This window comes from Phyllostomus hastatus, unplaced genomic scaffold (genome assembly GCF_019186645.2).
Source record: "Phyllostomus hastatus isolate PE091 unplaced genomic scaffold, TTU_PhHast_1.1 phas_contig_40, whole genome shotgun sequence".
NCBI lineage: Eukaryota > Metazoa > Chordata > Mammalia > Chiroptera > Phyllostomidae > Phyllostomus > Phyllostomus hastatus.
In genome coordinates, this window is record NW_025333872.1 from 71,933,104 (window position 1) to 71,957,792 (window position 24,689).

At 34.6% G+C, this 24,689-nt stretch overlaps 1 protein-coding gene across 4 annotated transcripts in view; it reads right to left on the reverse strand.

The window, feature by feature from the left end:
* Window positions 1-24,689, reverse strand: part of PTPRK (protein tyrosine phosphatase receptor type K) — a 487,814-nt gene that overhangs the window by 34,794 nt on the left and 428,331 nt on the right. For all 4 annotated transcript variants that reach the window (XM_045842702.1, XM_045842700.1, XM_045842699.1 and 1 more), the window contains exon 14: window positions 7,238-7,376. In XM_045842702.1, coding sequence (XP_045698658.1) covers window positions 7,238-7,376 — 139 coding nt within the window. The remainder of the gene's footprint in view (window positions 1-7,237; window positions 7,377-24,689) is intronic.

Below are 24,689 nucleotides of genomic sequence, written 5' to 3' on the forward strand. Positions count from 1 at the left end.
ACTATTAAAGGTATATAAAACATTAATATCACACTAATGAGGCAATTTATATGATATAAGTAAAGGCACTCTAAAAACTTGTATTAGCCAGATTATGTTTCTAAATTTATGGCATCAGTTTATGTTGCCTTGGAAATATTCTTTAGCAGTTTTCAGAATACCATTTCTCAGCCAGATTATTAGCTAGGACATATTCTTCTGATTCTCATTAGTATCTACACTAGAGTAAATATTCTACAAGTACTTTTTTAAGGCCTCATTTAATACTTGTATTTATGTCCGAAGGCTGTTCCTTTAAAAGATTATCCTAGCAATGTAAGAGCTACTCCTAAATAGAATTTTTTTCCCCTAAGAATCATAATACTTGACTTTAGGGGTTTTATACCCAACGTATGAATACAGCAGATTTGTGATACCTAAATGAGACAGTCATAAATTAAGCTTTAAGGATCAAAATGGCATTACTGTTTTCTTTAGAAATAATACTAATGATAGTACTAGTAGTAAGAAAACAATGACAAAAGTATGATAAGAATTACCATCACCACCACCACCATTACTGCTACTAACTACACCATCAGTACCACTACCACCACCACCACCATTTATTAGCAATATTTGCTCTATTCATTGAAAATGAAAAAGTTGTCTCTTTTTTTCTAGGTTAGGCAGTAAAACCCCCATAAAGCCCTGATAGGTTTCAGATAGGAACTGTAAGTGTGTGTGGCTGCCAATGCCAGGCCGCCGTCTGGGTGGGGCTGGGGGAGAACTGCACAGAGGTTCAGGATGACTTCTCTAGGTGACTGCTGGCATTTGATCCCAGTATTGAGCTTCTGATTTTTTTTAAAAGATTTTATTTATTTATTTTTAGAGAGGGAAGGGAGGGAGAGAAACATCAATGTGCGGTTACTGGGTGTCATGGCCTGCAACCCAGGCATATACCCTGACTGGGAATCGAACCTGCAATGCTTTGGTTCGCAGCCCGCGCTCAATCCACTGAGCTACACCAGCCAGGAGCTTCTGATTTTTAAGTTATATTTAAAGAGAAGTAATGAATCTGAATATTTACGTTAAATTTTTGGATTTTTCCCAACTGCTTTTTTTTTTTTTTGAAAGAGTGCATGAAGCAAATTAAACACCAGCAGGTCATATTTTAGTTGATAGACCACTTTTCAAACTTACCTCTGTGGTATCTTATAGGATATCTGTTCTTTGACCTGCAATGTTCTTTTTCCTCTAAGATCTGGTTAACTTGTGTTCTGTTTCACTTCAATAGGGAGGCTTCGCTGACTGATTCCAACAACCTGTCTCAGGTTAGGTTTCCCTGCGAGGTGTGTTTAAAACACAATGTTTTCTCCCTCTAATAACACTCATCACATATCATCGCAAGTGTGCTTTTAATTGTTTTCCCCACTGTGTGTTCCACGAAGGGAAGAACCATCTGCATATTTCTCGCATTTAGAGCAGTGTCTGGCACAGAGCAGGTAAGAGCAGAGTATTTAAATACTTGCTGAATGGATGGTTTAGACCTGTTATATGCTTTGCACTTTTCCTTTGCTAATTCAATTAATTCTCAGACCGACCCGCTGAAAAGGCATGAGAATTCTAATTGTATAGATGAGTTTACTGAGGCTCAGACAAGTTAAATAACTTGCCCAAGGTTACTTATCTAATAAGCAGTGAAAAATGACCTGTTTTCAAGTTCTATACTCTTATACTATATCCAGTTGCTGACATTTATTAATGCCTCATTATAAAGTGTACTATAATAAAAGCATCTACTTGATTTACAAGTTAAAAATTGTTACAATTTTGAGAAGAGGAATGTGAATGCAGCACACATTTTTGACATTTTAAAATTTTGAAACAGCAAATTAGATCATTTACGAAATAAATCTCAGTCTTTGTTGGGCAAAAAGAAAAAAAATTCTTTTCCCTAAAAATTCATGAGATTGAATTAGATAAAAATAACTACTTGAAATATGAATTAAAAATGTTAAAATTTTGAAGATAGGAAGTTCAAAGGAAATAGAAAACATGTATAAACTTTGAGGCTTTACTTTAAAAATCTATAATTTATACATGTTTCATGAGTAAGGAAAAATATAAAGTAATGGATTTGTCAAATTCACAACAGATGAAAGAGTTCATGGCAATGAAGGATCTTGACTTTTCAGATTTACAAACCTCTATTAGTTGTCAACTTACAGAGGAATATGTGTTTGTTAACATCTGCCAACCAACCATCACCAGCTTTGTTCTAATAACTTAATTCTCACAACAACACTGTGAGGTAGACTTTAATTCAGGTTATTACAAAACAAATAAAAATTAACAACAGAATTAAGTGTTTTGGTCGAGAACTGTGAGTTACTATGATGTCAATGAATGGTAGCTCAAAGGTCACATTGGATTTACTTTTAAATTCTAATTTAATGTATTACTGCTTTTATTTTTTAAAAATCATCTAACTCAGATTAGGTTCACTAGGTATGTTTAAGCAGCTTTGAACAGCATATCTCCATGACATTCTTTCTAATTATGATTAATGATGCCAGTGTTCCTAAGTATTACAATAACAGTATCATAACTTACTACCTAGCCTAGAATACTGGAATGTTGTCCATCCACTAAAAAGGCGACCCTGTTCTAACATTATGAATATACAGACAGTTAATAGAAAGGTTACTGATATTCTCTTAATAAAACACTTAATGATTTCTGTGTTTGATGCTTTGTCTCCCTCAGCAACAAGCATATATAATGTGCACTTCAGGACAGTTAAGCAATTCATTTTGCAGCTACTTGAGTTTGACAGATGTGCAAATGACTTTCATTATCAAAGCAGCCAACAGCATAAACTTCTGCAGGTGGATATATGGGTGGGCTATAAAGAGGGAAAGTGCTCCATCATTATATGAAATGGTACAGTCAATTACCTTTGGCTTCATCCAACATGATTTAACAAGGATATTATGATTCATCATGATAAGCGAGGAACATTGTTAGTTTACACCTGCTTGTTTAGTGGATTTTAAGAAGGCAAATGTTTATAATATTTAAAAAGGTTGCCAGAATTCTGCTTTAGTCATTAAGACTCAACAAATTTTGTTGTAAAGCTAACTTAAATTTACCTAGTGAAACAAATAGTGTTTGATCCAAACATTCACAATCACGATCCTTAAGCTTTAAAAGTTGGTGGATCAGTATTGATCAAGCAATGTCCGTGAATACTTTGTTGCCTTATTCCTTTGGACTGGATGAATATCCTGGCCTCCAAGGTAATAAATGACTAGGGAAATAGAGTGGACAATAGTCTCGATCCTTATTCATACTAGTATTTCATACCTAATTACAGAATGAGATAAGACTTTGGAAGAGAAAAGGACATATGTGACACCCATGTATGTCTTGTCTAGGTAGAAGAGACTCCTCCCCCCATCGGCCATGGTTTTTAAAAATAATAATCCTATTTAAGTTAAAAAGAAATAATAATTTTCTTCTTTAAAAAGGAATTTTTATTTCTTTGCCACTGCAATATCATGATTTTACCCATTTGTTTTCACAAGAATATACTGATGGCCTAGACTGCCAGACCAAAGGTGTTCATTTTAAAGTTATAGCCCATTTTGGATTTCTGGAATTGTGGAGATGAATGTTTTCACAGTAAGTTCTGACATGACTTGCATCCTGTGAAGGAACTTCTGTTTGTTCTTCTATGAACACATCACTTTTATATTTTTATATTTCTTGTGAAATATAATTAATATTATGTAAAGATAGAGATTAGTGAGTTACAACCACTATCCCTACCACATGAGTGAGGTATCATATTGATAAGTTACAGGTTTGACTTAAGTAAATAAATGATGTTTTGGGTTGTAGACTAAAGCTACTCATGGAAAATTGAAAATTAAAATTAGAAGTAGCTGAATATACACAAATGCAATATCCCTTTTTAAAAAGATTAACAAAATAATTTAATAGCTAAATTTTATAATTTGAGTCCAGAAAAAAAATGTTTTGAAATGTCAGTGAAATCACAAACATCCTGTGAGTTTTTCTTGTTTCGTTTTTGCTTTGTTTTGTTTTTGAAAAGGGATATTGCATCTTTAACACATGTAAAGTTGTATATCACCCATTTTCTACTTACAGGTAGTAGGAGTAAGAATAGTAGCTCCTCCTGGCAAGCAAATCACAGACAGTGGAAAAAGAGAAGCAATGGTGAATGAAAAGCGTGACTCCGTCACATTCAATAAAGCAGAAAAATGTGCGTTAAAATTAAGATGAAATAAAATAAAATTCGTGTTTTTTTTTGGTTTGCATTTCAATTTGCTCATGCATTGGTTAGATACCTTTTGCCATGCAATTAGACGGATATGCAATTGAAAAATAAAATTTAAAATACATAATTTGGGAAAAAATAACATGCTGACATTTCTTTTATAGCCAAAAAAGAAAAAGAGAAAAAGTAAATGGATTGTGTATCTTCGACATGCAGTTAAGCATATCATCCATTACCATCTAAATGTCATGACAGATGGAACAGCTGTGTATAGAACTTGTATACTAAATTGATTATTTTTCTTTAGATATAAAACATAAAGACCTATTAGGTTAATATAGAATATATGCAGAATGACACCTAAAATTTTTATAAACAAGTCATATCTTAATGGTACACAGGTACATACATATATTATGTGAATATACATATGCACCACATACTATATACACACACAATAATGTCTACAGTAGATGTATGTGACCATGATATCATACACAGACATTTACTGTATTGAAACATAATTTCAAATTTATGTTTGGAATTATTAAATTATTCATGCTGCGCATTTAAAATATAATACATAACCAATGAAATAATGATATACATTTGGAAATAATTCAAAAGCAATTAAATTAAAAAATGGCATTGCGTTTTGAAAGATGCAATATCCCTTTTCTTAGCCTAAAAACTTACTTTATATATATCCTCAGCTGTAGAATTTTACTAAATTGAATTTCAAACCATTTCTTTACACAACAAACAAAAATGCACAGAATGTTTTTCAACATGAGAAATACAGCTATGTATATTAATATTCCCAGTGAGGGATAAAATCTTGAGAAATGTAATAATTTCTCATAAAAATAAAGATAATAAAAGACTAAATATTTTGCCTTTCCATTATTTTTATTATGCATTTGTGTATTAAAAGGCTAAGTGTGTTATATACTGAAATTGTTTCCCTAAATTTGATGTTACTCAATATTGTTATAATATCTATGATTTTATGTATATATAATAAACATAGTTGTGATTAAATCATACAGGATAAATGTACGGCACACAACATATGAGTAAAAGGCATTAAAAAGTTGCTTAGATACATAAGGGATTCAAGTAGTTTAGTTATCTATTGTAATGGAATATATCTAAATATGTAACTTTATCTGTAAAATTGCAACTTTGCCTAGTCATGAAGGTGATGAGGAAGAGAAACAAAAGCCCTAGCATACCCTCTACTAAAAGGCAATCAATTAAAGCATAACTATGAAAACTCCCACATTCAACATTTTCATTGAGGCTCATTTATCCGACCATTTAAAATATGAACCAGAAAAGAATTTCTTACATTATGCAATTATAGCAAGTTGTCAGAGTATACACCCCTCCCCCCAATCATGCTTAGAGATTGTTTTGGTGTTCTTGAGGCTTATTTTTCATTTTTTTTGTTATCTCTAAAACAGAAAGCCATGCATAAGAAAGACTCCAATAACAAATAACTGTTTTCAAGTACATAATAAAACTGATCATTTAACCCAGTTTTAATTAAATGAGGATATAATAAGAGGCTATGTCCGATCTGAAGTGACTGGACTGATTTTAATTGTGAAGCAAAGTTGAATGAACTCTCTTAACTGTTTGGTGTAGTTAACCCTCCAAGTATAAATTTATAGTATAAAGAGAGATAAGATCTGGAGGTTATATTCAATACTTTTATTGATCTTGACTGGCAAATTTGTATTACTAAATACTTAAACCTTCCTTTCTCAAATAGGATGTATTTTCCAACCACAGAGGTAGACAACAGCAAAAAGAGAAAGCACTATTGGGGAAAGCACGTATGTAGCTAATTTAACACAAAATACTATAATGCATACCTAATGTTTCTAATGCAGATGTGTCTTCTCCAACATATATATCTCCAGGAAATAATTGTAAAGAGGCAATATATTAAAATAAACTCTGATGGAATCATTAAACATGTAGTATGAATCTTATCTATATTGTTAATGATTTATTTGGAGTATAAAATAATAACCACAATAGTATATTATATGATTTAATATAATATAACCAATAGCATTTATTATATTATTCAATATAATTCATAAATTACAAACACTTCTGTACACAAAACTATTTTGGGCTGTAGTCCGCATGTAAAGATTTTTTTAAGAAGTCCTTCCCAATTGTAGTATTATCTAAAACATGTGACTGGAAGGATGAGAGAGTTGTATTAGTTTCTAAGACAATGCCTGACAGACAATAACACAGTATAGAATAAAACAAAGTTCAAATTATAAAAACTATACTTTTAAAATGTTTTAGAAGGAGTGTAATTTAACCTCCAAGCTAGAGTTCATTTGAAATTCTAGTGGGTCTTAATATCTGCATATAATTCTAGAAGATGAAAATATTAGCTGATATAGTAGAAAAGACCAATGCTCAATTTTTTAAAAATTGACTTTTCATACTAAAATGCCAAAATACTCAGTGAATATTTAATGTACAACTTCACAAAATAATGTTTACATTCTTTTCATATCTTATTTATAGCCAATATTTAGAAAAGTAGAGTACAAAATAATTCATAGACCCTAACCCAAATATTATGATAAATTCTTATTTTGTCATTCTGAATAAACAACACTTGACATTCAAGATAAACAGATATCTCAAGTACCTTTGAATTTGAGAAATTTAAATTCATACACTAATTTAAAGGTTAATGTGACTAAAACAGATATTTATATCTGAAATTAAACTACAAATAATCAATAAAAATTTATTTGAGAAGCCTGAGAAATAGGCTCAGGTGCAGACAACATGGTTAAAATGCAATTCTTCCACATTCAATTCTCTAATTTAAAAGAGCTTGAGGAAACAAAAAAGTGGTTGACATCTAGTGAGATAAATAAGTGAGAGAAACAGAGCAAAATGAGGCCTTACCTCTTTTTTACAATTAATACGACAACTAGGAGGAGGAGAATGAACACCAAAATTCCAGCACTAATTCCTGCTATTTTCACCACTCTGTCTGTCTGTTTTGCTGGGTCTGGAATCACTTCTGGTTCTTCTGTTGCTGCAGCTAAATGAACCAAAAAAAAAAAGTTTACTAAAAGCAGCTAATTATCACAGAAAGGAAATTGTGAACCATTACAAAAGGCAACATGTTTATCTGAATAAAAATAGCCTGCATGTATAAATTCAGAAGCCTATTAAACTACAGCATGGGAGATACAGGGTCAAGTTAAGGGAAAAGCTTTCTGAATAGGGATTAACACAAAGAATAAAACAAAAGTCTAGACATAACTACCAAAGGAACGTTGAACAATTTTTCTCCAAATATCTTTACAAATGAGAACGCAAGATTTTTCAGTCAGTACATGGGAAAGAGATGAGGTCAGATTTAAAGACTCATTTGTTTATTGTTTTGTTCAGCAAACCCCTCTCCACTTTTAAGTACAGGGTGCTGTGGTTGGCCCTTTAAGGTTCTGTGAGTGCCACTTGTCTGGCACACAAGTGGTTAAGTCAAATAAATGTCTAATCGAACTGCTGAAAGTTTGAGTTTATAATCTGATATATAAAACTTGAAATGAATCATTGGTTTGGGGAATAGAAAGAATATGAAAAGTAAAACAGGTATACCAAGAAATATTTCACATTCTCGTAATAAATAAAACCCATATAGTAAACGTGGAAAACTGAATGCTGAGAAGATAAAATCTTAAAAAAGAATTTTTTACATAAGTTCACTTCCTTTCGTGAAGTCACCACCATCCCCCATATACACACATACTAGTAATTATAATCTTTAATCAATTTACAAGCTCTCTGAAGACATTTTCCTTTTAAAAATTGGCAAGGAAAGTATTATCTATATTGTACATAAAATATTGAAGCTTAGAGAGATAAAAGAGAGATATAAATTGCTCAAAAACAGACACAAAATCTAACATATCTTCTATCTTCTCAAGGAGCAGTTCTCAACATTTCCAGATCCACAGCCCCTCCTGCTAAGAATGTGTGTGACAAGAATGCAGCCGATTCTTAGGAATCAGCACATTTGGGAAATTGCCTTCAAGGCCCATTCAGAGAGTCAAGGAATGGCAGTCGAGTGAACAAGCAAGTGTATCCCTAAAACTAACCCCATATTTTTCCAATGAATACTTGGCTAATTCCGCCTTTAAAATAATTCATTTCTCTACATTCCAATCCTTTCCTCTTTAGATTCTCTGTCTTGGCTCCTTTACCCCACCCTCCACTTTCACCCCCAGTTCTGCACATCTAAATACCTGCTCCAGTTTTCCAACCAGCCCGTTTCACTTAAAGGGGGATTGACACAAGGTTGCTAAATTTAATTTTTCCAGGTAGGTCAGTGAAAAGGACTAATGCATCTAATATTAATATCATTTTATAAAATGATAATTTAAAGCTAAACCAGTATGAAACATGGTTTTTATAAAGGGTTAGAGAGAATGGTTAACTTTGCAAAACAATTCACTATAACTGTCTACATTTATCTTATTTCAACGGGATAAAATAAAGCTTCCACATGGAACACTATTTGGTAACTATTAGTCTCAAATAGGATAACCAAGCCTTCAGCTTTTTTCTTTTAGTAAGAGAGGGGTTTTCCTGTCCAATTTGATACTTTCCACATATGCAAGCTTCAGGGAATTTCCAGGCTCATTAATTACGAATAGAGGTAGTTCACTGTTTACCACATTTCTAATTCCGCGTTATGGTTCAAGTCATCAAAACATGGATTAACTGTATTGGAGATCTCCCTTCCCAAAAGAAACTTTAGAAATATATAGATGATGTATTATAGAATCATACATCTGAAACTGATATAATTTTAATAACCAATGTCACACCAGTGAATTCAATAAAAATTTTACAAAGATATACACACCCATAATAAAGACAGGAAATAGATTTTCAAGTTGCGTATGAAGCCAAAAAAGAGCATTGCTTGTAATTTTCAAAATAAATATGTTTCACATAGTTACCACTTCAAACAGAGAGACAGGATGTTTGATATAGAAATCTCTAGAAAAAAAACATTAGTCTAGGCAACAAATCCTCATTATTCACTAATTAAAGCTTATTCTCATCAAGTTTTATGTTACACTTAGTTTTCAGAGAGTAATCCCTTCTGAAACTTAAAAAGACCAGTTCTTGTTCAATGAGGTAAATGTATATTTAACCTAACATTGTAGTTCAAAGAAATATTCTATTATGGGATAAATTTCTAGAGATATTATTACATAAGTAGCATGTTTTCATAATCTTCAGAACTGCTAAGCCTCATAAGAAGCAAGAAGCCTTCATAATATACTCAGGTGCAAACAAACTCTCATAAAGTATGAACAGCCAGCCTTAATACTAGCTAGGTCTAATAATTAAATAACCAGATAGACATGAAGGTGGTTCAAATTCAGAGCTTTAAACATCTTTTTAAGTTTTATTAAATAATATAAATTTGCTAATAAATTAATTTAAAAATATTTCCAGGAGTGAAAAGCCAAATCCAAAAGTAAATTTCTGACCCAAAGACTGGTACTGATAACCTTGAGGTTGCATTCAGGATATAAGACTCATAATCTATTATGCAAAACTTATTACTTTATGGTCACAGTCTATAGGTCTTTGTTAAACACTGGATTTCAATAGATATTTACTGAATGGTTAAAAAAGAAAATAGAAGGACTCATGGGCAGGCACAACAGTGTGGTGATTGTGGTGGGGAGAGGGATAGGGGGATAAACTGTAATGGAAAAAATACAATAAAATAAATATAAAAATGAAAATTAAAACACTAAGTTCATTCATGTGGGTTGAGTAAGGGTACTTGTGTGTCATAATTTTAACTCTCATGCAAGGAGTTGTTCATTGGTGCTTCAACATCATTACTAAACTTGAAAACAGAAGGCTAATGCGGCTCTCCCCAGGAACATGATTTGGTGGCTGTTTCCCCTGGATTGTGAATCCTCCTTAAATCTTTAGCTATAAAATGTATTATTATTATTTCTACTACTGGGGCTACTAAGAGTATTTTTATTAAATGTCTGCATAAATGTATCACTTTAGATACTTTAATCAAACATATTTTTCTAAGTTCTTGGCCTAATAGAACTAAGGAATATAAATATCCTATCTAAAATCATTCAAGCTTAGAAAATTCATTAACAGAAACTCAAGCAGTAGCTCCTAAGTGAACATTTTCTGTTTTCTTAAAAAAAAAAAAAAAAGAGAGAGAGAGCACAGCAGAGCTATTATAGTCACTGCACCCCTGAGCCCTGTTTATAATTTGAACACACAGGCAAAGGCAACATGGAGCACCTTTTTCAGAAATAATTTCCTTTGCCATAAATCTTTACCTTTTTATCTGTCAGAGAATATTCAGAGTCCCTGGTGTTCTGAAGCCAAGAGCAGCATAATTTATTGGACGGTGGGAAAAACTAAGGCAGTATTTCATTTTTATTGTGCAATTTTTGAGATGCTTTTTATTTTTGCAAAAATAGCTAAAGCAACTTTATAAATTGTGTTCTTCCACTACTTAAAAATAACTTACCTAAAACAATTAGGTAAAAAAACCTACACAAATTCCTCAAAATTTACTTACAAAGTCAAATTATTTAATAGCTGTAATCATACAAAAACATCTTCCATTTTTATGAAGGATATTAGTGATAGAAGCCTCTAAGTATAATATATTGGGTGATCTCACAGAAGTTTTTGAGATACCATCGTCCTATAAATTCTGCAAATCCTCTAGGTCAGGGGTCCCCAACCTCAGTGTCAGGGACCACTATCAATCCATGGCCTGTGAGGAACTGGAATGAACAGCAGGAGGGGAGTGACAGGTGAGCAAGCAAAGCTTCATCAGTATTTACAGCCACACCCCATTTCTTACATACCACCTGAGCTCTGCCTCCCCTCAGATCAGCCACAGCATTAGATTCTCATAGGAGCATTAACCCTACTGTGAACTACACATGTGAGAGACCTAGGTTGCGTGTTCCTTGTGAGAACCTAATGCCTGATGATCTGAGGTGGAGCTGAGGCAGGGATACTGGCACTGGGAATGGCTGCAAATAGAGATTATCATTAGCAGGGAGGTCTGACCAAACAAAGACCATAACAAATCAACTGCTTGCAGGTTCATATCAAAACCCTATCAGTGAGTGGGGCAAGTGACACTTAAGCTGCATTTGGTGGCAAGCTATAAAGCCATCCTCCACCATGCCCCAACCATCATGGAAAATTTGTCTTCCATGAAACTGGTTTCTGGTGCCAAAAAAGATAGAGGACTGCAGATCTAGGTATTTCACCAATGCTTTCTTCCCTTCTCAGTTATAATTAATTCTGAAAAATTGTTTACACTCACTTCCCAATCATTAATTTCTCGTCTGTAAAGTAAAAATAATATCAGTGCCTATATTACATAGCTTTCAGGAGTATTAAATGACATAATGATGGGAAAAGGTTTTATGAGCCATGAAACACTGGTACCAGAAGTAGTGGTAGATGCTGCTGTCCTGGGTGGAGATGGCTTGGGTGTTAACTATTTGGGTTCATCACATAAAAAGTAAAATTATGGACCGGGGCTCTGATGTTACTGAAAAACAGTTTTCAGAAAAATATTAGCAGTCTATTAAATAAATGATGATGAGAGTTTTGTAAAGTACATGTTGTTAATTAAGTAGTCTGCCACACTGGATATCTGAGCCCTACATTCATCTTGAGGCAGGTATCTAACTCAGTGATCCCCTGAAGTCATTCTGCTTTATCATGTCATGTGATCTCATGAAACTTGTCCAGTCTTAGATTGCTGACAGTAAGAGACAGGGTCTATTGGAGTCTTATCTTGGTGAAAATGACAGCTATATGCTACATATTTCAACAGTAACTAGAACATACCTTACCCTTTTTTAATAAAAATGTGAACATTACTTGAAAAATTACGATGTACAAAATAATGCAGAACTGTATAAAGATTTTAACTCACTATGAAATAGAAGTATAGATTTATATTATGAATATTTCAAATTAATTTCATATGGCTCAAGGCATCTCTCCTTGTGGTCTTAGATTTTGTTTGTTTTGATTTTAGAACCACAGTTCAAAACTTACATATGATCCTGAAGAAATGATAAATACTTTTTACAAAGGTGATAACATAACTATCACATTTCAGGAGTGTATCTAATGGTTAAAAAACTTGTAAAATATTATTTTTTGCTCCACAGTAACTAAGTGAAAGGCAAGTATTTTATTTTACATGTGCATTTTTCATTGAGCTTTTCATTTAGTTAGATTTATTCAATTGAGCCAAACAGAGCCTTAGTGTATTCTCTTACTTCTTAAACACAGTACAGTCTATCTGCTAAGTTATGTCTGAAATCTGTCCTTAATTTTCCATTCCATCTTCTTAAGTCAACCTGCTTTTTCACTAAGACTTTCTGGTTCTCACACAGGCCTCCGCAGATTTATCGTCCCTATTGCTACCAGCATGAGTTTCCTAAAATGCCAATGTGATTAAATGACTTTCTTAACTGCTTTCCATTCAAAAGAAAAGGCAAAAGTTTTGGGTATGACATACAAGGCTTTTCAAAACTAGGCTCTAACCAACCTTCTCCATCTCATCTACTGATGATTTCCTTAGGGCATCACGTACCCTAATTATCTGAGAGCATCAGCCATGCCCCAAACACTCAAATACTCCTTGATCTATTTCAGGGTTTGGCAAACTGTGGCCCCATGAGTCCTTTCCAGTGGATTTTGACTGCAACTATTATATGACTGCAAATAGTCAGCTTCACAGGATAATGCTAAATTGCTACTGAGATTTATACACACCCCTGGCACTGTATGTAAACTCCATTTAAACTACATTTTAGCAGTTTGTATTATCAGACTATTAATTTTTGTCAATTTATGGTAGAAAAATATACCTAATATGCTTTTGGCTACTGGAATTATCTTTTGAGATACTTATTTAAATATGTATACCAATTTCTTCTCTGCAAATGCTGGGAGCACAATTTTGACCCCTTTTTCTCTATTTGGTTTTCATGTTTTTCTTATTGGTTTATAGAAATATTTTACACATGGTAATAATCCTTGGTCAGTTATACATGTTGTAAATACCTTCTACTGGGAAACTTTCCTTTCATTTTAATGATGGTATTTTGATGACTAATAGTTCTTAATTTTAATGAAGTCAAATATATCAATTATTTATTTGAGTTTTAATTACAATGTCTTCTTTTTTCTCTAAAAGTTTTAAAACTGTACATTTCATATTTCACCCTGGATCCATCTGTAATTGTTTTCTGAGTATGATATACAAGTAGGAACATATTTCAGCACCCCCCACTTCTCACCTATTTGTGCGCAGGTTTCAAATTGATCGAGAATCTTCAAAACCACTTGTCTCCAAGTTATATACATGACTGAATTCAAGTTTTAGATTATTCATTATTTTCCATGAGGTAATGTATGTATTATGTTGGAATAACATGATTTTAATTACTGTAGATCTACAATATGTTGTAATATATGATAGACACATTTCCATGCCAAGTATCTTTCTTCTCGAGCATCTTAGTGCACCTTTGCGTTTTGCTGTGGGAAACTTCTTCAGATTCAAGGCCAGCCAATACATTATCTCTTTATTTTGGTAAAACCTGCTATTTAGTCCATCCTGAGTTACTTTTAAAATTTGAACAATTGTACTGTTTCTTCCTAAAAGTTCCATTTCGTTCTTTGCAAATGGCTCTTTGTTTAGTTATTCCTGAAAGCATCTTGCTAAACTTTATGATTTGCACTTTGTTTCTCTGAATATTTTGTATACCTCTCTTGTTAAAAAAATGAATTTATTGGGGTTATATGGGTTAATAAAATTGTATTATACAACTCTATAATACATCATCTGTGTATTATATTGTGTGTTTACCACCTCAAGTCAAATCACTGCTCTTGTATTCTGTACCTGACAATCCGAATACCTGCAGTTCTTCAGGGATTTAGATCTGCTGTTTCAGCTAATTCTCACAGTGAGTTACTTTCATGAATACTTGGTGACCTTTGTGAGTTAACTGCTTTGTTAAACTATGGGAATCCTGCAGACCTAAATTGATCATGCTTTCATCTTAAAATTCTGCTACTAACCATGTGGTACTGCAGGGCCCAGACTACCTCTGCAACCCTCAAGAGCATCACCTCTCCATAGCACCCCTGTATGACCTTCCTGATGTATCTTCAGCCTCTCCCTTCAGAGGCTACCAATCCCTCCTGCCTATTCTTGTCCTCAGCTCCAGTCACCTACCTTTGTGGGGTTGAAGAGGCAGAATAGAGACCTCCCTAGATGCTGTGGGCCCAGCAATGTCTAAAGACATGTCCTATCCGGGTAGGATTATTCCATATAGTTTCTCAGAGCACATTAGCTGTCAGGCTTCCAAAAGTGGAAGTCAGAATGTAAGATTTTATGCTTTTATCTTTCCCAAGACCTTATCCTTAACTACCCTCTTGCCTCTAAAACATGAGTTAATTATCTGTCCACAACCCACATGTAAAATTGTGCTGCAAGTATTTTTCAATAAGTCTACAACATCTACCAGTTTGAAAGCTAATTGAGAGCAGAGATATAATCTCATTCATTTTATGTCCAGTGATTTACATAGAAACCAACCACTTAATCTAATGAATAACTGATAAATAAAAAATATGCAACATTTATCAGTGTTACACAAATGAAAGCATATATCAACTACAATATAATGTTTAAAGTTTTAACATTTTTGAAACAAAAGACATTAAGTCTAGAGTTAATTGATTTATGACATCTATAATTATACTTTAAGAAAAATTTTGTTCTACATAATAGCAATGAGAAAAGAAAGTTAACATATCTAGAAAATACACTTACAGGAATTACTCTAATCACGTGGCACTAAATAATTTTTTATAACAAAACCTTTGATATGAATCTGAGTTCCAGCTCCGCCACTTACTCACTATGTGACCTTAAGTTATTTAACCTCTAAGTTCCTCAGTTTTTATACTGGTAAAAGAGAAATGAGGAAGATACCTACCTTCTAGGTTGATTGAGGCTAAGAGTAAATGCATTAAAATACATCAAGAACTTAGGACAATATCTGATATATAATAAGGTCCCATTAAGTATTAGTTAAGATACAATTAAGTTCAGATAAAACTCTCTTTCCAAATCTAGATGTCTAAACCATAGCTAATGAGTTCCAATAAACAGCATCAACTAGGCAGATGTCTAATTTCTAAAAATACAGAGATATTAATGTTATTCTTCATTGTCTATCACATATTTATTGAATACCTCAGGGGTAGGAAAGATTTTGCTAGGCTAAAAACCATGCCTTTACTAGGCTAAAGATGAACAAATGCTCTTTCTTCAGAGAGTATATAATGTAGAAGCAGAGATAAGTATTTAAATAACTTTGCTTATTAACAGACTATGGCAACACTAAAAAGCAGCATAAGTAGGGATCTGTACAGGGGGAAGAAATTGTATATGGTTTGTTAACATCCTAAAACATTTCTTAAAAGTCATTCAGCATCAAAGTCCAACTGTGATTTTTAGATAAAGGAAAAGCTCAGTGGAGGTAAATGTCTTTATCAATGGTGGCCACAGTATTAGTTACTGATGCAATTCAAAATATACCCCATGCTTCCTGACTCCCATCTGGTACTTCAGCTTGAGAGAAATATGATTAGGAATATTTTCAGCACTGTCTTTTCAGAGAGGGAGGGAGGGAGGAGATATAGAGAATGAGAGAGAGACAGAGAGACAGAGAGAGAGAGAGAGAGAGAGAGAGAAGGATGACCTCTCCTTCACTACCCACAATAAAGAAAGAAGTTGTCACATCAAATCCTTTCTAGAAAAAAGCAGATATGGGTGGGTACAGAGATAGATGGATGAAAGGATGAAATGAAATCTGGGTAGTTTTTAGAGAACGTTATAAAATATTTTTTTAAAGAAAAAATATAGCCTGGCTGGTGTGGCTCAGTGGGTTGAGTGCCAGCCTGCAAACCAAAGGATCACCAGTTCAATTTCCAGTCAGTGCACATGCCTGGGTTGTTGGCCAGGTCCCCAGTAGAGGGCACATGAGAGGCAACCACACGCTGATGTTTCTCTCCCTCTCTTCTCTCTCCCTTCCCCTCTCTAAAAATAAAGAAATAAAATCTTTTAAAAATAACTAAATAAAAAGAAAAATATAAATCCATGCCCTACCTTAAATCTAGGAAGAAGGTATAGGTTTCCTTCCTTTCATTACTACATTATTTGTTGCCTCCCCATCTGCCTGGAGCATTTCTAAGCCCTGAAGCATCATTGCTGACAAAGAAATCTCTGGTCTCACACAGTTTACATCTCGTTTTGCAAAGCAAAAGACACACAAAAGGATCATATGATAGTGATTAGTTTCCTACTGAGAATTAAAATAGGGGATGAGAGCGGGCACAATGGTGACCTCTTCAGATTCAAATGTGAGGGAAAACCTCTCTAAAGAAGACCTGGAGGTGGAAGATGTGGCTTTTTTACTGACATGAGGAAGAGTGTATCACACCAGTAACAAAATGCTTCGAATGTCTATCCACTATCTTTAATGAGAGTTCAGAGACGATGGAGCTGTCTTATTGATAAGAAGTATTTTTTTAATGTCAAATAATAAAGGAGATCAGAGAATAAAATAGGGTAAAATTAAAAACTGACTTGAAGTAAAAAATAAGACAGTGCTATAACCATAACCCTGGGGAATAACGAGCTGGCCTGCTTTTATGTCAAAAGTGAAAGGAAAGTATAAATAATCAGAAACTACATATCCTCCATATACTGCTTATTATGCGTGGGACATCTGGGTACTAATGGCCTGTTAAAAGTAAAATAGATTGAGCTAAAGATTACTGAGAAATAAAAGGAATAAATTAAATGACGCTGGATCTCATATCCACACGTAATGTTTAAAGCAAAGCAGGCTAAAAACAACTAAATCTGAACCTCAGAGTAGAATGTTTATGAACAGATGAGTGTGAAAATCTAGAGGTATTAGGAGAAAAAGCTTCATGATAATGTCAGTGATTTTTTTTTTCCTCTCATAAAATACAGGAACAGAAAATTCTCTTCTTCAGGGAAAAATCAGGAATATGAAATTCAGGCACTGCGTGTAATTGAAGGGCAAATGCACTTGACATTTTTGCTGGCACAGAACTCAGAATGCCAGATCTGGCCAGTCGTCCAAACACGCCATTCAAAACACACACACACGCACGCACACACACACACACACACACACACACACACACACGGATGTAATATAATTTGAGATATTAAAGAAATATAAACCAAACAAAACCTTTAATAATGCTCAAGTTAATAAGGATGTAATATGACTTAAAATATAAATGCCTTTTTACTGATTTTCACTTTCCTTACTTATAAAATGAGGAGTTAAGATTAGCTAGGGTTTTTTTGGGCTGCTTTAACTCATGAATTTTACTTTTATTTTCAGCAGTTCATTTTCGTCCAAGGCTGGGATAATTCATTAATCTGGCATATCTCAGGAGAACACACAACATGGTTTAAATCATATTAATAGAGGCTGCACTGCAATTTTCACAGGTCTTTGTTTACTAAATTAGAAACTGACTTAATATTGTTCAGAGGAGCCAGATTAAAAAATGATTTTGAGTTCCAGCTTTTCCACGATGATTTAGTATAAAGCCTAAATTATTAATAAATGTTTTAAAATTTGAGATTGGTTTTTAATCCTAAAACATCTTTTGGCCTTGAATGAAAAATGGGAACCATATTTTCCAATAGTTCTTGATAGTCTAAAATTATCTAAGCATTGGCTGTATTTCATGATTTCTATGCTTCAAAATATCTAGCCGACATTTACATCCAACATACTTTAAATGACATTTTGTCCACTTCTAGATAATGAACCTTCTGTTTTTATACTGAAAGATCTCCTCCTTATCTAGACTGGACCCTTTCAGTGAGAAGCATCCACCTCTTCAATGAAGCCTTCTCCAGTCCTTCAGTCTCCCTCTCTTCTGAATTCCCGCGTGCTTCCTGTTTCTCTTTCTTATCTGTACTCTAAATCCCAGCTCAGTAGAGGGCGGCTGGGGCTTTAGGAGGAGCAAGGGTTTCTGGGGTTGCCGTTCACTAATTACATGGAGTTTGGGAAGTTTCCTAACTTCTTCGAATCTCAGTTTCTTCACCTATAAAATGGGGCAATACTATTCTTTCACACATATTTTAAGGATTAACTGAGATAATCTTAAAGAAAGCTCATAAAGATTTGTTTCCTGGATTTTCCATATCTTTCTTCTTTGTGGGCAGACACCAGCATCTCCATCTCCTAGAAGGGAGTAGGGATACAGGAAATATTTGATCTCCAAATGCTTCCATTATGGTAGAGATTTAACCACTGATGATCTGGATGCTGCTGTTTGCAAAATAGAGTTCTACAATGTACATGCAAATAGGCTCTTTAACCTCTTGCCTACTATTCCAAAAGCCAGGAGAAGAATGACCATCACTGAGTGGTGCCTTCACACTCTCATAGTCTGAGCAGTATCCTTTTCTCCTTTATCCCTGCTTCATATTGCACTTAGACCAATTTTTAAAGAGCACTTTGTTTTGTTGTTTTTGTTTTGTCTTTTTGCCATTCCAACTTTTGGTCTCTTACTTTTTTTCTCTTAAGATCTGATTCACAGAAGCCTTCAAACAAGTGCTTACATTTTTCTTTGACCTGTAGTATCTTTGTTTTTTCAATTACCTCCACACTCGGTGAATTCACTGTTGAAATACTTGTTCCACTTACCATTCTGAATTCCTTAACACTTGTTTCTAAGCACCTCACTCCAAATGAGTACTGCTACTTTCAAGGCCTCCTAGTTTATGGAGAAAAAGAAAACCCTGCATTTACTCTGAGGCACTGTCTTCCGGCATCACCACCAGATCCCGGAGCTCGGCTCCCAGTCCTCACCAATGCCTCCCACACCTGCCTTTCCTAGATGGTGCCAATCAACTCCTCTTTCATTAACATCTGTGTGAACTTGCTTCCTCCTAGGCTTCACTGAGCCTTAGATTTTACAACAATAACTTTTCTCAGTCCCCCCAAACCTAATATGGTTTCATATTTTGAGCATATAGAAAGCTAAGCTTTTGAAGAAAAAATGTTTTCTTCTACAAAGTGTACAAATAATAGGTAGATCAGGTGCTGGATCCTGCCCAACCTTGGCTACTTGATATCATCACTCTGACAAAAAGATTAACAACTAACATTATAAAATACCATCCTCTTTACATTTTTCTGCTTTAAAAATACAGAACTTTTCTGACATGTGGTGAACTGGATAGTAGAATCAGAAGAAGCAAGGGAAAAAGGCAAAAGTGATAAAAGCAAAGACTAAAATCAGAGAAACCAAGATGATTTGCGAAACAGAGATCTGTAAAGATAGCCAATAAATTATTAATTAATAAATGACATGTGTTAATATTAACAGTTATTCCAAAATTCTTAGCTAAGGATTAATTTCTGCTTTTCTTTACGAAAAAAAAACCCAGACAAATTTCAATTGAAGAATCAGGTGAAATCATAAGCTCTACTCTATTTTTCTTATCGGTTTTGGCAGCATAACGATTCCCTTAATTTTACAAGAATAAAGACCAGTCTTTATTCTGATTCTTTCATTTCCTTCAGATTATGCTCACTCTGTTTGCTCCAACTCCTTTTCATTTATTAGATCGAAGAGATGTTTCCAAACAACCTGGTCTTTCGTCTGCAGCAGGGCGGAGACGTTCCTCACACAGGGTCCCACCTGCATGCCCGCGTTGCATCTGTGGTCTCCCAGCTGCTTTCATGTGGGGGCGGTGCACGGGTTAACTGACAAAATCCCACCCATTCCTCTTTTATCAGAAGTGGACCCACAGTCAAAGTAATTCAGTACAAATTGGCAGAAGAAACCTGGCCCTGACTCTCTCTGATGGGAAAATGAACCAGCATTGACAATGAGTGTGATTTTCCTTGTAAACAAGCTGGTCTTGGGTAGTACAAACAGAGCCCAGTGGTCCTTTGCTCAGGGGTGGACACGTTTACCTACTAATGGACAGTAGAAACAGTTTAGTTTGAATTTCCCAAGTGGTGAGGCCAAAAGCAGGCAGATGGGAGACAGAGCCTAGGCTGTGGTTTGAACCATGTGGTCTGATGGAACTAAGTGAGGCAGGCACACAGCTGGGGAGGGATGGGCCTGATTCACTTCGCTTTCTTGTGCCTGGCTCTAACTAACGGTGGGTCAGCAAACCCTGATCTTATGGATCCTCTTGTTTCTCAACATTTTCAAGAAAAAAATATAAGATTAGTGGTACCCTTTTAAATGTTTGCAATGAAAAGAAAAACATAAATTTAGTTTCAAGTATTAAAAGTGATAGTATTTTCGTAGTGGACAAAGCTGGAATTACATTTTAACTAATCTTGAAAACTACTAGATTATACCAGTGAATTTACAGGGAATTCTAGGCAGTGCATCACAATAAGAATAAAGATTTTTATTGCTCTGCATGGCTAAGAAGAGAACCACTTCTTGAGAGGAACAGAGAGGGGGCTCAGCTTTCATGGTATTCCTATTAAGAGCTGAGAGAAAGGTGGAGAGCCTCTCTCTCTTGGGAATCTGTGTGACCTAAACATAGATGTGGAAACCAGTACCAGTCTTTAGAGAGCACCTGACAGCCTCAGGCCCGCACAGCTGTACTGCATGTAGTCTTTCTCTGCATGTACCAGCTTCTGACCCTGAAGTTACACCTTACTGAAATCAGATTTGACCCATCCAACCTCCCTGGAAGCTAGGTTCATGAGAAAGCCCTTCTGAACTTTCTCTACTCTCCCTTGGCCATAGACCTGATGTTGCCACCTTTCCCTTACTACCCGTGGTAGTTAATTTTATGTGTCAATTCAGACTGAGCCATGGGTGCCTGGGTATCTGTTTAAACTTTATTCTAGGTGTGTCTGTGACAGTGAGATTAGCGTTTGAAACAGGAGATGGAGTAAAGCAGATGGCCCTCCCCAATGTGGATGGGACTCATCTAATCCACTGGAGGCTCTTTTAGAACAAAAATGCCAAAGCAAGGAGAATCCCTTCTACCTGACTGCTGAGGTGAGACACAGGTCTTCCCCTGCCCTTGGGCTGAGTCTAGAATTTACACTATCAATTTTTCTGGTTTTCAGACCCTTGGACTCAAGACAGGAGCCATCCACTGGCTTTTCTGGGTCTCCAGCTTATAGACAATTGTTGTGGGACTTCTCTGCCTACATATTCTTATGAACCAATATTTTTAAAATAATAAATTTTATCTATATATCCAGTTGATTCTGTTTCTCTGCAGAACCCTAATATACATCTTTTCATATTATCTTCACCAAAGAAATTGCACCCTACACATTTGTATGTTCTATATTTTGCTATGGTTTCCCATTAAAACTCTGCTGGAAAGTATTCTTTTCAAAAATATGATAAAAATAAAGAAATCAATTTATTTCTCATCTAGTATATTTTAAAACAGAACTATTTGAGCTCTTATTTTTACAAATAGAGCATATTATTAGGGCAAGCAGATTAATTCACAGATTTTTGTCTCTGTCTACCATATTTTTTTTCAAAACAAGTATTTAACCTACTTCTGAAGTTCAAAGCTATTTGAATAATCCAAGTCATAACAGTAACTCAATCCTTTAACACATAACATTTCAACCCAAGTAAACACACCTAAAATAATTCCTTGTATGAGCTGTGTAAACATCTGGACAAATCTTATCCTATTACATCACCACGTACTTTAGGAACTGAGATCACATCTTTGAGGCACATGACCTCTATAACCTGCATTGTAACAATGTTCTCAACGTAAGATTATGTTGCAATGCCTTCAGCAAACCATGATCTTATGAATCTTCCTGCTTACCAGGAATATTTTAAGAAAAAAATTAATTGTTCCCTCTTATACCTTTGTATTTATAATGAATGTAAATTCAGTATCAGGCATGAAAATTAATAATTTAATATTTTTAGGTTACAAAACCAGAAATACATTTAACTAACATTCCATAAGCTTATCAGTAGACTTTGAAGCACTACCACTGTATTTTTACAGTTCATTAATATGTATCAATAAAATGAATAAGAAAAAAATAAAATGTAATGTGCAATATTTACATTTTCAATTAAGGTCACCCACAGTGCTAGTTTATTTTGCAGCATAATAAGTAAATCTTTGACACAAGTGGAATAAATTCTACAAAGCTAAAGGAATTCACCAGTCCTTTTACATTAGATTATCTCAAGCTATTTCCAAATCCCCAACAAACTTATAATTCTGCATGTATGAACTTGGCTGACTACAAAAATTTGCATTAAGACATCCTCTCCCTATGAGGCCAAGTTTTGTTTTTCTTCATTAGTTTCTATGAATTCATATACCAATGTCTCTGATTCCAGGACTGTTTTCTCCAACTTTTATTATATCAAAGTTATTTAAGCTGAGCCTCGAAGGAAACAAAACTTATAGAAAAGAATAAGTAAACACATTTAGAAGATGAAAATCAATGGTTTGTAGATTAGCAAACCCTGGTTCTATCATTGCTCAAATAAGATAAAATGCTGACTGAACAGCAAAACCTCAGAGAAAAGTCATAAAATAATTTTCCATCTACATATTAATTTCCAATTGCCACTGTGACAAATTTACCACAGGCCAAAAGTCCAAGAGCAGTATCACTGGGACAAAGTCAAGGTACCACTTCAGAGGCTCTAGGGGAGAATAGCTCCTTGCCTCTTCCTGCTTCTGGTGGCTGTTAGCATTCCTTGATCTGAGGTCACGTCACTGCATAAAATGCTTCTGTAGCACATTGCCTTCTGGTCCTTTGCATGTCAAATCTTCTTCTGTCGCTCTCTCATAAAATACACGTGATGGGATTTAGGGTCCACCTACTTAATCCAGGATAATCTCCCCAAATTAAAATCCCTGTGAGGTAACATTTACAGATTCCAAAGATTAGGACTTGATATGTTTGGGTGATTATTATTCAGTCTACTAAAATCTATGTGCTTTCCAACATGTTTTAAATAGTATTTTTCAAGGTACATGCTTTAAATATCAAAAGAATCTGGTAGGTGAGAGGCCAAAGTGATGGTATTGAGTGGCAAGTATAATAGAAGACAAAGCATCATTTACGGCACTTGACAGATTTTGTAGGCAGGTCTACTTCTCTTCCTCCCCATTGTTACTTGTTTTTGTCGCTAACAGAGCCTCTCCTTATTCTCCACATACTCATACACATACACATAGTAGCTGCAGAAGGCTCTGCAATTTGCTTCAAAAATTCTCTTTTTTTGCATGTTACAAAAATCATTTTTCTTAAAAAAATAATTTTTCTTTTAAATCAGGTAGATAACACAATCCTGTCATAATACCTCTTCCTCAGTAGCTGAGGGCTACATTTGGAAAGGGCTGAGAATTGCTCGTACACTCCAACCTGACTTTCACAAAGCCTTTACAATAATTACAGGAATCTAATACCGCAGTTCCTTTTGCTTCCTCACACGTTCCAGGCTTATCTGGGTATTCAGCTTGTAATGGGGCTGCTGTCCCACCATTCTTCTGCAAGTCCATTCTCCTTTGTTTCTTCAATGTCTACCTCAAATCTATCTTTTCCATGAAGCTTTCACCACTTGCCCTGGGAATACAATACATTATCCCTTCATATGGCAGACTCTCACAGTCTTTTAAAAAACAGGCTTGATTATCCCTTGTTTTATACATGGTGAAATATGTGTATGTTGTCCTCACTGCATTAGCTCTTTAAAGGCAAAGACTGTCTTACTCAGAAGTGATGCTCTTTGCCCTGATCCGCATCCATCGACATCTTGCCAGACAGACTTCCACGTAGCTGAGGCTCAACAACTGTTCAATGAATTAAGTTTTTTCTTTACTTTGGGCAAAGTATTTCTGACTACATGACTTTGCTTCCCTAGTCACATTATAAAGGAGAGAGATTTTGTCCTCTAAACCCTAGTTCAAAAAAAGATAGGTATAAGACATGATACATATTAATTTTTGAAGACTCTGAATTCCTACAGAGGGACAAGCATTATACTGGAAATCACTATTTGAAATAGATATCCAGCATAAAAATCATTCTTTTAAAAGGAGAAATAACTATTAAAATACTGCATTACAGCATATGCTTTAGTCTTTTAAATAATGCCATTTTGTCAGGTAGTAGCTAGGAATGAGCTGTCAGAGGGGAAGTGAAGGAGAGCCTGCACCATTGTGATCTAACAAAGAACCTAA